Consider the following 17,770-nt stretch of genomic DNA (forward strand, 5'->3'; position numbering starts at 1 on the left):
AAATGAAAAATTATGTTCAAGTCCAAAAGACCGATTATGGAACACTTTTGCCAAACATGGAACATCGTGCGCCCAATGACGGAACATTAGAACTTTGTGAGACAGTGAAATTTTAGGAACCCGAAGTAACAAGGATATTTTTATAGAAAAACGTCAACAAGTTCAGATTATAATTGAAAATTGGAATTATGATGCGAATTGTATTATGCAAAGACACTCTTACTTGTGAACAAACGTAAAAATGAGTAATGTCGATCACATGAACACATAACTCGACTTTTTTCGTATATGAATTTATCAGAATAATTTAACAAGGAATAGAAACATAAATGTAATTATATTTTCAACTTATCAATTATTTATATACTTTTGACTGAACCACTCCGGCAGGTTCCAAACGAAAACATCAGTGTTCCGTCGATTGGAAATGCCATGAAAACCCGACCCAAATGGCGGAACATCCATATATTCGTAGAAATAAGAACTTTCGGATAAAATTAATACAAAAATATGAAAAAATGAAGCTCTTAGGATCAATATTAGTCTGGACTTACATTTGATGATTATTAACCCAAGTAACTTTGTTCGGCACATTAACGGTCACACCTGTCACATTTAACTACTCATCTGTCGCAAAATAACTGAAAATGACTACTGGCAGGGTTTATTTCCATTATTGAGCAGGAAACAGCAGAAAGACCACCAAATATGTTCTTATGTCATGGATAGAAATATCGACTTGATTAAAAAAAATCCTTTCGATAGATAGGTAAATATTCGGGAAATCTGGAAAAATATTCAAGTGTTCCATTAATTCCAGAGAGGTTCCGCAATGGGACTGTTCACCCTAACACAAAGAATCCGAAACTTAAATTTGAACAATTACAATGCCTCCATCCAGAAGGAAAAATAATTGCCGGAGGAAAAAAATCGGAGTGACATTTCGAAATATAATTACATTTTTCTTGCCAACGAAATATGTACACTAATTGTTGACTCTGAATTACTTGCAGATGCGGAAGCGACGGTAATATGAATTGTGATCCACGCGTCTGTACGCCGGAGCCGCTCTTACGGCAAATGATTGCCGCAGCAACAGCCAAGAGGAGGAGATGAGCCAATCAACAATACCTCGACTAAAGTCGCGATGAATAACTCTCCTCTTCAAAAATCATTTTAAAAAATCGAAAAATTACTTCATAGAGACGAAAAAAATGAGAATGAATGTTACGTGAATATGCCTAGCGTGTGTATAAAAGTGAATCTGAACGAATGAAAAAAATTTCAAAATGATTGACGTAATTCGCGACGAGACGCCGAACACAGACAATTTAAACAGTGTGCAATCTTTTTTTTATTTTTTTTGTTTCCAGTACCGGAGTGAGTGGTTCAAAGCGTAAACGTTTAACATTTATATATAAATATTATATTAGGAGATAGATACAGAGGGATGATGAACGATGAATGAAGAATAAGCGCGTTTCCTGGTGCCAAAATGCTGCATTAAAGGACGATGAGGGAGGCGAATTTATTTAAATAGAAGAACCTAGGAAGACTTGTGAACTGTGCCTTCGTCAGTGCCCTAGGGTGTTCAGGACACCACAGGGAATAACATAAACCCAATGCTCAGATTCATCGACATCCCATGGATGCTGTATGAATCGATTAAAATGGGTGAGGGAATAAAAGCAAAATACTAACGACTGATTTCGAATCAATGGCATATCAAGCATTTCTGCCAGCGCTCTCATCGATTTCGTCACGATTAAAAATAATAATTCAATGATGAAGAGATTTGAAGGAGAATTGGAGAATTAGAGTTGTTTAGATAGTCCCCTGGACCACGATCTGTGTCAGTAACGTGAATCTTCAAGAGTTCACATTTATTTTAATTGCCATTTTAGTGCACCTTGAGAGTCTTTCCTAGTTATTAATTAATTTTTTTTTACTTCATAATTTTTTTTTTCCTCATGAACACTTTGAAAGGCTCTTGAAGTATTGCAATAGGTATCTGGCACAAATCGTGGCCCCGAAACAGCTCAATTATCATTGATGATAATGATTTCCATTTTTATGGTTTTTTTTTTCAAGTGAAAAAAAATTTTATAGCTCCGAAATTTAATTTCCTCAGCATTTATCGTCATTACCAGTGATAATTCAGCTTGAAAAGTTTTTATACAAGAAATGAACATTCACGTCACGATTCAAGTGATTAAAAATACAACTACTCAAATGTGTGAGAAGAAATAAAACAAATGTGAAAGAACGCGCAACTCAAAAAAAAGCTCAAACTTTCGGCTCGCACGGAGGACCGTTTTATAATTTTTTTTGGGGAATAAAAAGTAAATAAAAAAATGTGAAAAAAAATTGATAAAAATGAAAAATCGCTTCTCCGGCGAGCTGGCGTCATTAAATATAAATATATAGAAATATAAATATTATTATACATTTATACGATTCTTTATACCATTGTAATCTCAACCGATAATTAAGCGATAAACGAATGAAGGAAAAAAAAACCTATACCTTTATGAGATTAGAAGGAATACAATGCGTCAAATGAGAAAGTCGATAGCTTTTTCAATTTTTTAAATATTTTTTTTAATATTTCAATTAAATATTTTAAGTGATATTCCTCTCCTTGAATCCACCTGTGATTCACAACTGTCAAAAAAATGAAAATAAAAAAAATACATGATACAAATTGTGTTCATTTTTTTCAATTTATTTATCCATTTTCTCTCTAATTAATTATTAATGGAGAAATGAAACGTTTATTAAGCTGATTTCAGTTTCTTCGTTTTTCTCTCTTCCGTCTTCTTCTCCTTCTGTCCCTCTTCATGTACAACTTCCTGTGCTTCCTAATCATTTCCTCACGAAGTCGAAATTCCTGCTTCTTCTGCTTCGCATTGGCTCAAGGATCTTTACATTTATATGATTCTTTATACCATTGTAATCTCAACCGATAATTAAGCGACAAACGAATGAAGAAAAAAAACTATACCTTTATGAGATTAGAAGGAATACAATGCGTCAAAGGGGAAAGTCAATAGCTTGGTCAATTTTTTAATATATTTTTTATAATATTTCAATTAAATATTTCAAGTGATATTCCTCTGCTTGAATCCACCTGTGATTCACAACTGTCAAAAAAATGAAAATAAAAAAATACATGATTCAAATTATGTTCGTTGTTTCCAATTTATTCAGGTATTTTTTCTCGAATTAATTAATAATGAAGGAATGAAACGTTTATTAAGCTGATTTCAGTTTCCTTGTTTTTCTCTCTTCTTTCTTCTTTTCCTTCTCTCCCTCTTCATGCACATTTTCCTGTGCTTTTTCTCATTTACAACATTCCTTATTTACAATACGTCAAATGAGAAAGTCGATAGCTCTTTCAATTTTTAAAATATTTTTTTATTTAGTATTTCAATTAAATATTTCAAGTCTGTCGCAGTGGGTAAGATCGTTGCCTCACGTGCGCAAGGTTTCGAGTTCAAATCCCGGTCGGGTAGAATGGTGAGCTCTCAGCATTTTAAAGTCTTTTGATCATCATCGCAATATACTCAACCGATCGAAACGATGTAAAATAACAATAAAAAATATGTACTTATATTTCACCTGATATTCCTCTCGTTGAATCCACCTGTGATTCACAACTGTCAAAACATGAAAATTAAAAAAATACAATACAAATTGTGTTCATTATTTTCCATTTATTCACCTACTTTCTCTCGAATCAACTAATAATAAAAAAATAAAATGTTTATTAAGCAGATTTGATTTTTTTCGTTTTTCTCTCGTCCTTCCTCTTCTCCTTCTCTCCCTCCTCATGGATCCTCCTCTTCTTCCTCAACAACCAAATGTCCTTAGCCCTGTCCTCACGTCCCTTCATCATGCTCTTATACAACTTCCTGTGCTTCTTCTTAATCATTTTCTCGCGAAGTCGAAACTCCTGCTTCTCCTGTTTCGCCTTGGCCCAAGGGTCTTCCTGGAGGACTGCACCAGGTTTGACTTTCATCGCTTTCATCTTAGCCAATCTCTCCCGCTCTCTGTCGTTCTTAGTATTCTTTACCTGGTCCTTATCATCCTCATTATCTTCCTCGTCATTCGCCATCTGCTTCTGCCCTCCCTTTTTCCTCTGTTGGTTTGTGTCCTTCTTGGGTTGAACCTTTTGCTCTTCATCATCCTCAACATCTTCCTCATCCTCATCATCTTCTGTCTCCTCGTCTTCATCAGTTGCTTCGATGATCTCCTCCTCCTCCTCATCCTCCCCACCCTCGTCGTCATTCTCTTCCTGACCCTCTTCTTCGTCTTCAGACTGTTCATCGCCTCCAACATTCAACTTGAACGAAGGATCGATGAGGGCCCGTTCCTCCGGAGGCATGTAGACCTGATCCAACTGAGCATTGTGGAAAGGTGACAAATGAGGGGGCAACACTGCCCCCATGAGGTAATTCTCGACTGGAAGAAGTTCCCTAGCATTCACAGAGTCAAAGACCCATTGGGGCTGAACGTAGTACCTCGAGATGTACTGTTTGTCCATCCTGGGTCTGTCGACGATATGATGAGTAATGGACTCGTCGTTCTCGTCAAATGTTGCACCCACGAAGGAGAGCTTGTCCCAGGAGACCTCCCCGCCGAAACATCTGATCACAAAGACCAGTGGCTCACGTGGCACCTCGCGATTCAGGAAGAATTTCTTGCCTTTGAAGAGGGTTTTCAGCTTTTTGAGCTTTTCTGCCTCCACACGCGCCTCCTCGAGCTTTGTCTCGTCGGTCTCGGTGGAGAAGTTGTCGAGATCAACGTCTTCTTCCTCAGCGGCTTGGGTCGTTGGGTCCAGGCGGATCAGGGGGATGTTCAGAGCGCCTATACGCTCGGATACGTAGGCTTCCTCGTCGACAAGTGATTTCTCGTCATTACCTGAGGACAAGGGGGAAATTGCTCTTGTATTGCATATAGTTTTGTTATTTTTGATAATAAATTAGCAATATGCTTCCGAATGGCTATTTTGCACGTAATTTCCTTCTATCATGGATAATTTGTTGTTTATCTCATTTTATTGAATTGAATAAGATTTAACTAATTTTGTGAGATTTTCAACTTAGCTGAATATTATCATTATCATTAATCTTATTATCGCTGTCTTCTATACAGCCGATTGTCTTTTTTACAGTTCTACTTCTCCCCTCAACTCTTCGATTAAATGTTAATAGAAACATTTTATTTATGAATACTTGAATGAATTTGAAACATCATATTTGAAGAAACCATCAAAAAGCTCACTTTTAGGGACATTCATGAAAAATTCGAAATTTTCAACAATCATTATAATAATAAAATCAACCAATATAGCTATCGTAATCTTTTAACTTTGACTTAATGGCATTAAAACAAGCATTTTAAGCTGTGATTGAATTCATTTGAAGCATGATATTCAAAGATATCTTCGGAATTCTGATTTTCAAAAAATATAAAATTTTTGCTAATTTTCGAAGAAATCAAAATAATGTTTATTGCTATCGTCTTCATCTTCGAACTCGGTCAAAATAACATCCAAACTAATTTTTTTAAGCAATCATTCAATCAAGTCAGAAAATTTTTTTAGTTACCATGGGACAACCGATTTTCGAAAAAATTCAAAAGTTGAAAAAACTAATCGATGAATTAAATTTTAATGAATGGCGATCAATAAACATTCATTAGCAAACAATTGAAGGAAAACTTTACCATAATCGGTTGACATTACACAAAACATCCAAAACTTAAATTTGAACGACTCCATGCGGAAGCAAAAATAAGATTTCCGAAATTTTAAACAATTTCAATTATTCATTTATAAATAACAAATGTTTAAAAAAATAATAATTCAGTGCAAAACGTAATGTGAATGACGATGAATATTCATAATTTTTTTGAAATGTTTCTCATGCAATTTAATTGACAAATTTCACGATTGAAAATAGTTGAATTTATAGTGTGGTCTGTACCAAGCTGTAAAAGATACTTGGATATCCTCAATGCGCATAAAAATTCAGTGAAATTTTGAACTAGTAAAGAAGTACATTAACGAGAAAATTGATAAACAAATTACCATGTGCTCTTACGCAAAATATTGAAAAAAAATTTCTTTGATAAATTGTAATCAAAACCTGAAACTTTCCTGACAAAACGAGGAAAAAATGCAATGATTTGGTGAAAGAATACCGATCACTGGAGTTTCGTTTTTTTGTAATTGAATTAACTCGAATAAATGTGGGTTTGAATGTTGTGAGATCGCTATTCTTAAAAAATAGTTAGCGATCTAACTATCTTTTATCTAAAATAAAAAGAGCCTGAATACCAATAAATATTCCGGAAAGGGAAGAGACTATAACCCAAAAGAGTACACATATACCCTAAAAAAAAATCGAATTTGAAAATTTGAGTTGAGAGTATTCATTACTTTGGAAAAATTAACCCCCAGAAATCTCTAACAATTCACTCACCATACGAATTAAACTTGGGTGGATAATGTAGGTTCAACTGATGATAGAGCCTGAAGTTGACAAATCCCAACATCGTAATATAAAATTCAACAAATGTCGACATGACTCGGAAATCAACTTCATTCTTCGACTGAGGTTCGAACGAGAAATGATGAGGGGTGATCCAGGTGATGGTCTGCCCCTTGATCTCCGCTTGGTAGTAGTACCCCTTGATGGAGACGAAAACCTTCCTCAGGTATTTTCCCACAATGCAGGCGTGCATAAACTCGATGGTGAGCCTTCTGCACAGCGCTGATTGATCCCTGGGGACGTGTGCCATCGATGGGAATGTGCTGAATAGATAAGAAAGTGTCAGACAGTCATCCAGATCCCTCAAGGCGTCAATGAACGTTGGATATCGCTCCTTGACGATGTGATCGAGCTTCAGGGTAGGGTGATTATTCAGATATCTCTTCATTGCTGAAAAGTCCTTCATCGCCTTCGCTCTCCCGACCTTTCGGTTGAATATTTTGTAGTCTCGCAGTTTCCATACTATTGGCTCGTGCAACAGGAACTGAATGTCCTTGACGTGGTACAGTGTTTTTATACCACTCTTTCCCTTCTGGGCACGCTTCCGATTTCTTGGCTCCCTCGGATATATTCCTTTTAATATACACAGTTTTCGGAATTCACTGAGAGACAGTTGGAGCTTTTTCAGGGCTGCTTTACGGGTCATGAATTGCGCACCCTCTCCTGTTTGATACTGAAAATGAATAATTTTTAATGTTAGTTCGAAAGGTTATCTTTACCTTTAATCATCTTTGCTTCCGAATGGAATTATATTTTTGTATTGTTTTCCATGGATGCCAGAATAGTAAAACATTAACGTTTCTCACTTTCATTGATTTTATCTCAATAATAATGGAGGAAAAATGAATGGTTTCAACAAAGTTTTTCACAATGAGAATTTAATTATTGACTAATTTATTCGGAATCGTCATAATCCTCTTCATCCTCTTCTTCGTTCCTCTTCTACTTTTTGCATTCTTCTTTATTGTACAGAACTATATTTTTTTTATTACAGTAAGAAATTAATTTCTCTTTTTTTACAATTATTGTAAACAAAAGATTACAGTACATAAAAAATATGCATAGACATCATATTACATTACTCGATAAGCGAAATGGAGGCTTCAAAAATCATTACACTGGATTTTTCAAAAGTGGATGATAACTATTTTTGGGCTAAGAAATCAGAAAATGTTTTTACATCATGACCATATGTATATGTGTGTATGTGATTGATTTCTTTGCGATTCTCTCGATAACCAATTGAGCAAATTCTATACTTTTTGCTTCTAAAAGGAAACTTTGTACTCGTTCAAATTTAAGTTTCCAATTTTTTGTGTTAGGGTAACTAAATATGATTTAAAAAGTCTGAATGTACGATTTATGGATGGTGTCTGTATGTATGTATACATGTGGTTTTTTTTCACTTTTTTCGAAATTTTTTTATAAGGGATCTATGGAATTTCATAAATTTTGTCATGAATATAAACTTTAATAAGCTCTATTCATTGACAGCAATTAAAATTAAGTTTTTGCAAAGATTCGAAAAATTAATATTTTTCCAAAAATCTATCTTTCAACGACCAGTCAAAATTTTTTTATCAAAATGGAATTAATCATGACTCAAGAAATTGATATCAATACAATCTTGATTCTATCAGAATATTTGAAAATGAATTCGAGTCTTGAGAGGGTCTGAATGTAGAATCACTTAACAGAACGAAATAGTATGCGAAAATTTCGATGACATTTCAATGGATGATAGTTCTATGACACGAAAAAATACAAGAGAATATTGAGAAAGAGAATATTAAGAAATTGAATTATCTTATTTCAACACCTGACTGTTGACTGTTATAAAATAAATTTGTGCAATTTACCTACGAAATTTACGGCGAAATTTACGGACAAAATTATTCTACTGAATTAGATAATAATTGGATTTTGTCAAGATAGAATGATGGGTGAAATTCAGATTGAAAATTAGAATTGTTGAGTGAATTTCGAAGGTCTTCTACATTTTTATCTGACAAAAATGAAGAGTTTGGCTAGAATTTCACTGTATTTAAATTCATTAATATTGTTCATTGCCATATATGAATTATCACAACAATTAATTCGAAAGCTAACGGTGTAAAACAGTACTTAGAAAAAATTTATTCCGGTTGTAACGGCAGTTTTGAAAGCTTCTTAAAGGAACGACTACAATCCACAAATATTCAATCAATATTTGTAAATATTCATAAAATTTGAGCAATATAATTCACGAAACAATCATTAGCTTTCATTCTGCAATCGTATACCCGGCTTTTCATTTTTTGATCGAATTTGAGTGGAAAACACATGTAGTCAAGTGAAACATAACCCAAAAAAAATATTAATGAAAAACTATTCATGTCTTACCTTCTTCTTCCCGATTGCAACCATCTTGATGTTTCTGCTGTATCAATAATTCTCAGATTATGTTTCAAAATAAATCCATATGAATATTTAAATTACTCGATACTAAATTGAGCGAGAGAATAAATACGAAATAAACATCAACACGTGCACGACTGTGCGACACTGGATAGCACCACGAACTACATGCATGTGCCACACAGTAGTGTGAAATGTGGATCTCTAAAATAGCTTTCGTCTGCTGTGCTCCGTCGATAAGTCGGGTTCTGAATGATCGATATGATGTGTGTATCCAATAGAGCACGCAACTAATAGATGACGCCAGAGGACAACGACCTTGTCACAAAGAGTGACAGGAGAATAATTATTATCCGTGTTTCACTCGTGTAAAATAGGTGATAATTCTATGGCAAAAGGAGATAATTCTATGGCTAAGGATTATTTTACATTCTGTAAAGATTTTACTTATAATAATCAATGGTTCTCCAAATTGAAAGAAACTTTGGCGAGGAATTTTATTACCAGCTGTAATAGAATAAAGTCAAACCATACATTATTAAACGGTCATTTTTTTAGAAAGAATATCACAATGCAGGCAAGTTGTCCTCGTGGTTCAAACTATATGAATCTAGATCATGTATTATGGGAATGTAACTTATATAGTTCAGGTAGACAGGAAATGGCTTTAGAGTTAACGGGGAAATTTCAAGTAGGACCTGTGGATAATATGCAGAAGATATTTGTCGAAAACAAGCTAGAAATCATGAAAATAGTTGATAAATTTCTGGTTAAAAATAATATTAAACTACGAGGGGGCTTCGCCCCCTGCTCGCTCCGCTCGCTAACCCGGGGGGGGCTTCGCCCCCCCCCCCGGCCGTGTGACCGCAGCGGTGTGACCGTACCCATAAACATCTTCCATATGAGCACCCCCTAATATAGTAATCCTCCATAAATATCGATATCCCCTTTATGACCACCCCCTCATATAGACATCCCTTATAAATACAGGCACCTCCCCATATAGGAACCCCCGTATAGGCACCCAGCGTCCCCTGAATTTGAGCGTCCCCTGAATTTTTTGCCTTTTTTAAAATTTATATAGAGAGATGAGATTTAAAATTGTGATGGTCTTTTTCATACACATTGTTATCCATTTTTCATTTGTATTGTCTAATTGATATTGAACTTTGAAACGAAAGAAGAAGAGAGAAGAAAAAAGAAGAACGTCTGGATTTGAAGCTGCCTCTTCAATCATTGGCCAGAGGATTTAAAAAACGGAAGTTGTCTTGATTTCGGCAGTTACCCAGAGCATTGGACAATTATTCAGAGAAGACATCGGCACTTTTTTCACGTCATATATATATATATATATATATATATATATATATATATATATTTCACATGTATATATATTATCGGTGAAATTAATAAATTCTGTCCTTTTATGGGGACCGATTATTTAAAAAAATTGAAGATAATTAATTGAAAATGAAAAATTCTTTATAGATTCTTTTACTCTACTTCGCTATTCACTTCAATCATTAGTCGAATTCTCTTTGATTCATTATCAATATTTATAAGGTATTCATGAGAAAATGAAATTCAACGAATTCCATTTCTTCATTTCAACAAATGAATAGATCAGCGCGCGCGAGAGCGATAGATCTTGTAGTTCTAAATGGGGTAGGACAGTTTTAATCGAAAGCAGTAAACAATTCATGATAAATTCCGCATTTTTTCAGTAAAATTGCTTTTATTTATCAAAACATTTCATTAATTTCGGTACATATTCTCTGCCAGTGTGCAAATTCGTCTGAAGTATTTTAATCCTTAAATCTGGCAGTTGAAATCCCACGTGGCGATGTAACTTCAGACTATTGCCTGAGAACAAACGTAGTTATCCTACCACAAAAAACTGGAAATTTCGGATTTGAGGAATACAATGCTTCGATTCGGAAGCAAAATCATTTTTTCCAAGAAAATTGGTTTTCGTCTTTCAAATAACTCGGAATGAAAGTGAGGAAGAAAAATTTCCTGTCAGACCTATCTTCTATATCTCGTATTGCTTTAAGAAAAAAGATGGGAATGAGAATGTCTCTATCTCCGGCAGAGTCCGAGATATTTTTGAACAACTTTCTCGATATGTGGATTTGTTTTAATATTGTAAAGAATAGACTTGTTTCTGTCAGGAAATTTCCTTAATTGTACTATGACGACGTCGTTGTCAGTCGTTCGTTGCTCCGCTGAGATTAGATAGATATTAAGGCCACCATACACGGACGTACGGGGTATGCAGACCCGGTCCGTGCGGACACGGTCTGTGGTTTGTACACCCCCATACACGGAACGACCAGAATGTCTGCGATATTTATACCTTCATATGATTTTAAACAATTCCGCGATGAATCTCTTCGATTAAGAGGATTCCGATCATCGAATATTTTTGGTTTTACTTAAAAAATGATGAAAAATGATGAAAGATGAAATAAAAGTCTTCATTTTAATATTTCGTATGCATTTCAACAATATTCTCACTGTAAATGGATAATTCCATATATGTATTTCAATGAAAATATTTTATTCAGGGGAAACCAATAATTCCCTTATTCTGCATGAATTCTCTATAAGAATCCTATCCAAGATCTATTCCATAGAAATTAGGAATTACTCTTTGTCGCGTGCAAAATGATTCAATTTCTAATCAATGAATTCATAATTTGGATCAAGGGGAATGATGAATATATTTGACGAATTATTTAATATTACTTTATTATAAAAACAAGAATATTATTAAAGGAAAATAGATTCTATTCATTTTTTCTTTGGGGATAGCGTATGCGCAAATGCTCCCGGTCCACGTACCGGGTCCGTTGTCACCATACACGGACGAACTTGAGGGCAATTTTGGTACGCGACGGACCCGGTTTTCAAGCCGTCTTGAAAGACCACGCACCACGGACCCGGTCTGCCGGACCTGATCCGTGACCCTCCACACACAGGCGAACTTGGTCTCTTGGAGGCTCAATTTCGGCTGGTCCGCGTACCCCGTACGTCCTTGTATGGTGGCCTTTACGTAGAAAAATGTCGCCACACGTGTCTGCGCAAGATGACATGAGTGCCATACACAGAACTAGGAGGCAAAATTCTTCTTATCCTAGACTGGTAGTTCATACTTGACCTACAGACGATGACGTATTCCAGCGATCACAGAAACAATGAGACTTTTTTCTTCCTCTTCTTCTTCTTCTGCTTCTTCTTTTTCTTCGTTGGCTTGCTGGCTAACGTGATTGCTAATCCGATCGTTATCCCTTCGGGCGACGTCACTGCTTTTATGAATGGAATTGTTGAATACATGAAGAATAGGAGGAAAGCGACCGAACTCCGAATGGAGGGGATGGAACCAAAGCCGAAAAGTTCAAAGACATCGTAGAGGTCGTAGTAGTTGTGACTAACCAGACACTCACAACTGCTGCGGTGTGCTTAGATCAAGTGAAAATAAGTCCAGATGTATTCTATTATTTTGAACTACCATTTTAGCCGTTGAAGCACTGCGCATTTTCGTAAACGAAAAAAATCAACTGCAGTGTGTAATTGTACTCAGCACAACTGGGGTATTTTATAAGTGTGTGTGTGTGTGGGTGTGATAAGATTGATAAGAATTATATACAAACTCTTACAAGACAACCATTGAGGTTAGTATTCGTTTCTATTCAATATCTAAACATTTCTCTAGTAAGTTTGTTGGCGGGTCTATCGGTAATGGGCACTCGAAGAAATTTGAAAGTGGGGCGATTGAAGAACGAAAGTTTGTGGTCAATTTAGACCTTGAGTTTATGATTTTAGAGGAAATTATATAATGGTAGGGAATTATAGAAACTTTTGTGCAGATAGAAATTAATAATTTGTAGATGTAGTATGTGACCCTCAAATTTACAGAAAAAAATCTTTAATAGAGAATATCTCGCGGGAAAACGTGACAATTGCAAATTAAAATTTTTTTCAGTCGGGTGCCAAGGAATTTAATCGTGATGGTTGTTAGATATGTATACAGAACTTACAATAATACTTATCTTGCCTAAAAAAAATTAGAATTTCAGTAGTGAAGAGGTAAAACAGCTCAAATCAGCTTCATCCGGAAGTCCGATTTCGATGAATATCTCGGAATGGAAAGAAAATCGCGAAACTTTAGTATACGGAGAAGAAACTTGGAGAAAAATTACCGATTAAGTCAAGTAATCGTGAAGCGAATTAGATTTTCCGTACTTTTTCACCCTATATCGGGGAAAAACTGCGAGACGAATAGGGAATTTTTCCTATGAAAAATGCTCTGTTAAATTGTGATTCCATCCACCTCGAGACCAGAGATCACTATCCACCGAAAAATTATGAAATTGCATATATCTTATGAAGGAGTTGAGTTATAATGATAAAATTTTAGACAAAGTGACTTCTTATCTGATGCATCTGCTTTCCGACCATTCTATAATTTCTAAAAAATGAAGAAACTAATTGGGTAGAATAAAACGTAAAACGTACACCTCAGAGACCGTTTCATTCAGACAGATGGATAACAGCTCGGACGGATCGATGAAAAGTGAATCGCAGGAAATGGGAGGAACAAAAGTCGAGAGGACTAGAATAGTAATCGTGGGCGCAGGTATTGCAGGTTTAGCAGCAGCTAAAGCACTGGAGGATCATCAGTTTCATGAGTATATTTTGCTCGAAGGTAAATTCGAGATAGATGGTTTTTTTCCGAATTTTAAAAACCTGCGTTTGTAGTAGATTCAGTCGAAAAAAAATCTGTATTGATCAATTGAATAGTGATGCCGCGCGACGCGAGAGAAACCAGACGAGATGAGACAAACGAGACGAGAGACATGACGAGACAAGACGAGGAGAGTCATTCGAGACAATGACAGAAATGAGACGAGAAAAGTCGCTCGAGAACAAGAGAAACGACTGGCGAGACGTGAGTCGAGAGAGCATGCCCCTCTCTGTCCTCTGTGTATTTTTTTTCGAGCAAATTGGATTATAGAGACGAGATAAGGCGAGACAAGACGAGACGAGACTAGAGAATCTCTCAATTCTCGACAAGACAAGAGAAGAAATTGCTCTCGCATTTCGATACGAGACGAGAGAATGGTTTCCTAACAAGGAGACGAGACGAGAAGATGTAGTTTCTCGTCTTGTCTCGTGGTATGACGGTAATTGAAGAATTATTGAATTGAATTAAAGAAATAAAATAATGTATTGACATTGTCGATCTAGTTTCTGCCCTCTATATGTTCATTCTGCAAATGCTTGAATTCTTTAGCACAAGATTACGTGGGAGGAAGGATAAAATCAATCTACTGGAACGACAATTGGATAGAAGAAGGAGCACAATTCCTCCACGGAAGTGAAAGTGAATTAGCTAAATTCTGCACAAATCACAATTTAATTTCTGAAGAAGAATCAGCAGAAGGAAAAGGAATTTACGTACGCAATGATGGAATGCAATTGGATAAAAACTTAATTCAAGAAATAGATTATTTAATCAGAGATATTCTTGATGATTGTGAAATATATACTCATTACAATGAAGCTAGGCACGAAGAAATACCGAAAAGCATCGGGTCACACCTGAAACTTGAAATAGACCGACATATTTGGTCCAAAGGAGATCGTAGCAACAGAAATTTGAAACAAAATATTATAGACTGGAATTATAAGTTTTTAATAATTGATAATTCGTGTTCGAAGCTTGAAGAATTATCTGCTAAACATTGGGGGCAGTTTCGAGCCGCCGGAGGTCCTGAACATTTAATTTTCAAGCAGGGTTACAGTTCTGCTGTTGAATTGATCTCTAATAGTTTGAAAAAAGCAAATTTGAGGCTCAATTCACCAGTCAAAAAGATTAAATGGGACGAAAAAACATCGACAGATTCAGCGCCGGTGGTTTTGAATTTGGAAGACAGAAAAATTCTCGCAGATTGCGTAATAGTGACCTGTTCCCTCGGTTTCCTAAAAGAACATCACGAAGAGATGTTTGAACCGTCGTTACCACCTAACTTAGTCCTTGCAATTGAGTCGTTAGGGTTTGGACTAATAAATAAAGTATTTTTGGATTTTGGGGAGGCCTGGTGGAAGCCAGGAGTTCAAGGATTTCAATTAATTTGGCATGAGGACAATAAAGCGTCCACGACTGATGCTGAATTAGCGGCTTGGACTAGGGATTTGACTGGTTTCGATGTTCTCGAGAATCATGAGGCAGTTTTGATTGGTTGGGTGGGTGGGAAGGGGGCAAAGCTGATTGAAAGTTTGACTGAAGAAGAGGTCGGCAATGATTGCATCGATCTATTAAGAGTTTTTCTGAAGAGAGAGACTTTGCCAGCGCCAAAGAGATGTAAGAGGTCCCAATGGGGAAAGAATAAATGGGTGAGGGGCAGCTATAGTCATATATCGACGACCTGTGATGAGACTGCGGTGACTCCAAAGAGTTTAGCCAGTCCTGCATGGAGAGAAATTCATCGGAAAGGAAAATTAAAGGTAAAAGAATTATTTTCCGTCGCATTTAGAAGATGGCCGATTTTTATATATACAATTCTGTTATCTTACAAAATAATTATAAATTCGTCATCGAGTCAAACGTATACGCTCAGCCACTCACCGACTCGAGAATAGACTCCCAGGAGCTCTATTCTCGACGTTGGTGAATTCTCCTTCGTGCACAAATCGGCAATCGTCAACGAATCTGCTATACAACTACTATACGCAGTTCGTCAACGAACGTCGATTCGTGGACGAAGGACTATTCACTAACGTCGAGAATATGGCCCCAGCAGGGAGCCAATTCTCGAATTGAAATTGTACGCTCGACTTCGACAAGTCGTATGCGGCCCGTAAGCCGTACCGCCCGTACCATGAGTCACATGCGACCTACCGAAATCGAACGCACGATTTCAACTCGAGAATAGACTCCCAGGTCGCATGCGACTCATGCTACGCGTTATGGGCCGCATGCGACTTGATGGACTCAATAGTTATTTTCATCACGCTGTGACGAAAAGTGAACTTTTCGGCACGCTCCGCGTGCCTAAAACTCCAATTTCCGCCACATTGTGATGAAAAATATTGTTCGTAACTCGTGAAAAAATGTTTTTTAGCTCGTGGGATTATATCATTCGCCTTCGGCTCGCGATATAAACCTCCCACTCGCCAAAAAACACTTTTTTGCACTCGTTACGAAATACACTATTTCATCACAAGGTCTACAAAGTATTTTCTGACGAATGCGGCTTTGTAGGCCGAGCCGAAGGCGAGGCCTATAATCACATTCGTCAGAAAATACTTTTGGACCGTTTGATGAACACAATTTTTCGCTTCGCTCGGTTAGATCGCGGTTTACGGGCCTTCTGACGAAAACGTACGATTTCAACTCGAGAATAGGCTCCCTGTCCCCTCGATGTTTCTTTTTTCTTGGCGTGGATACGTCTATATTTTCATCATGGGAGGGGGGAGCATTTAGGGACAGAGTCCTTATAGTTCCTTATCGGCAATAGTTCCATCTATCGGAATTCTAATACATTCTAGAATTTTCTAGCAAATTCCAGATTTTTCTAAAAAAGTTTAGATGTTTCTAGAAAATTCTCTAGTTTTTTAAAGAAATAAATTGCAATTTTGAGGGATCCTTAGCGCTGGTTGGCAAAATACCGACAGTTGATTATTATTGCACGAAATTGATAAAATTTCTGGATTCATGTTAAAATTCGCAAGGGTATTTGTCATGATTTCGTTGTGAATGAAATATGTTGAACGTTTGTTTAGGTATTTTGGTTGTACATAACAATTCAAACGTATCGAGATTATAAAAAACGTCTCATCATGACGAGACGGTGCGAAATCCCGAATTCTTCTAATATACCTATATAAATATATACAATGAATAATGTTCAGTGAAGGAAAGGGAAGACTATAGATGTATCCACGTAAAATTACGGGTACAGCCACCCGCAGATTTTTTACCTAAATAAATTCCCCAAGAAAAAAATGGACAACGCCAACGCTTAATAAAGGGACTGAACTAGGAACTAATTTTTTTCTGAATTTTTAAGCGTCGAGACACGCCAAAACAAAAAAAAATGAAAACAGGTGGCGCCGCGCTCATTTAGCAAATTATCGAGGGTTAAATGACGTAATTTATTCCATTCTCATAAGTTATTGAGTTTTTGTATCCTCATATGTTGTTGATGAAGGCAAAACTGTTTGAATCATATATAGAAATTTTATATGATACGTGCGTGTAACCGCATGGGTTTCAGTTGACTATAGTCAACTGGAAAGTAGCGGGTTTCGAGCGCCTACCCACACTCAACTAAAACCCGAAATAACGCATGACGCGCATGCGCATCACCTATTCAAGAGAATAACAAGGAAGGAAATCTAACCTCCGAATAGTCAATACATGGAATGACTGAAAAATGAAAAGGTGATTTTCGAAGCAGATAAAATGAGCCCAAATCGTATAATTCCTGATAGTGATGAAGAATTAGGCAGTGAGGAGGATTTATTTACTGATGAGGAGTTGCGATTGGTGATGTGATATTTGAAGAAAATGGAAATGAAATATTCTCCAATGAAGCAGCAGCAGGATCGCCAAAAACTCCTTCTTCGATCAAATACTATAACTTCAGGGCTTTATTGAATTCTAATGATCAAAATAATGTCAAGGAAACAGAGAAAAATTATTTTTGCTTTTCAGAGACATGTCACAGAATTCACCGAAGCTTCACTGAAATTTGGTGATTGATTTCTAGAAATTAGTGATAAGTCATTGAGAATTCAGTAACGAAAAT

General features: G+C 36.3%; 3 protein-coding genes across 3 annotated transcripts in view; 2 read left to right on the forward strand and 1 right to left on the reverse strand.

Annotated features, from left to right (window-relative positions):
• The window catches only part of LOC107036670 (mucin-2), a 58,269-nt gene extending 55,569 nt beyond the window's left edge, over positions 1–2,700 (forward strand). The window contains exon 7 of the mRNA XM_015254782.1: positions 1,014–2,700. Coding sequence (XP_015110268.1) covers positions 1,014–1,116 — 103 coding nt within the window. The 3' untranslated portion in view covers positions 1,117–2,700. The remainder of the gene's footprint in view (positions 1–1,013) is intronic.
• A 996-nt stretch (positions 2,701–3,696) lies between these two features.
• On the reverse strand, positions 3,697–9,106 carry LOC107036588 (pescadillo homolog). The gene is made up of 3 exons (XM_015254637.1): positions 8,940–9,106; positions 6,489–7,230; positions 3,697–4,923 (listed from the first exon to the last, which is right to left on the reverse strand). Exons 1-3 carry the CDS (start codon positions 8,961–8,963, stop codon positions 3,770–3,772), a joined length of 1,920 nt encoding a protein of 639 aa, XP_015110123.1. The 5' UTR covers positions 8,964–9,106; the 3' UTR covers positions 3,697–3,769.
• A 3,289-nt stretch (positions 9,107–12,395) lies between these two features.
• The window catches only part of LOC107036602 (spermine oxidase), a 6,247-nt gene continuing 872 nt past the window's right edge, over positions 12,396–17,770 (forward strand). The window contains exons 1-3 of the mRNA XM_015254661.1: positions 12,396–12,628; positions 13,496–13,662; positions 14,251–15,464. Coding sequence (XP_015110147.1) covers positions 13,500–13,662; positions 14,251–15,464 — 1,377 coding nt within the window. The 5' untranslated portion in view covers positions 12,396–12,628; positions 13,496–13,499. The remainder of the gene's footprint in view (positions 12,629–13,495; positions 13,663–14,250; positions 15,465–17,770) is intronic.

Source organism: Diachasma alloeum, unplaced genomic scaffold (genome assembly GCF_001412515.2).
Source record: "Diachasma alloeum isolate Michigan unplaced genomic scaffold, Dall2.0 Dall_scaffold_00210, whole genome shotgun sequence".
Classification (NCBI taxonomy): domain Eukaryota; kingdom Metazoa; phylum Arthropoda; class Insecta; order Hymenoptera; family Braconidae; genus Diachasma; species Diachasma alloeum.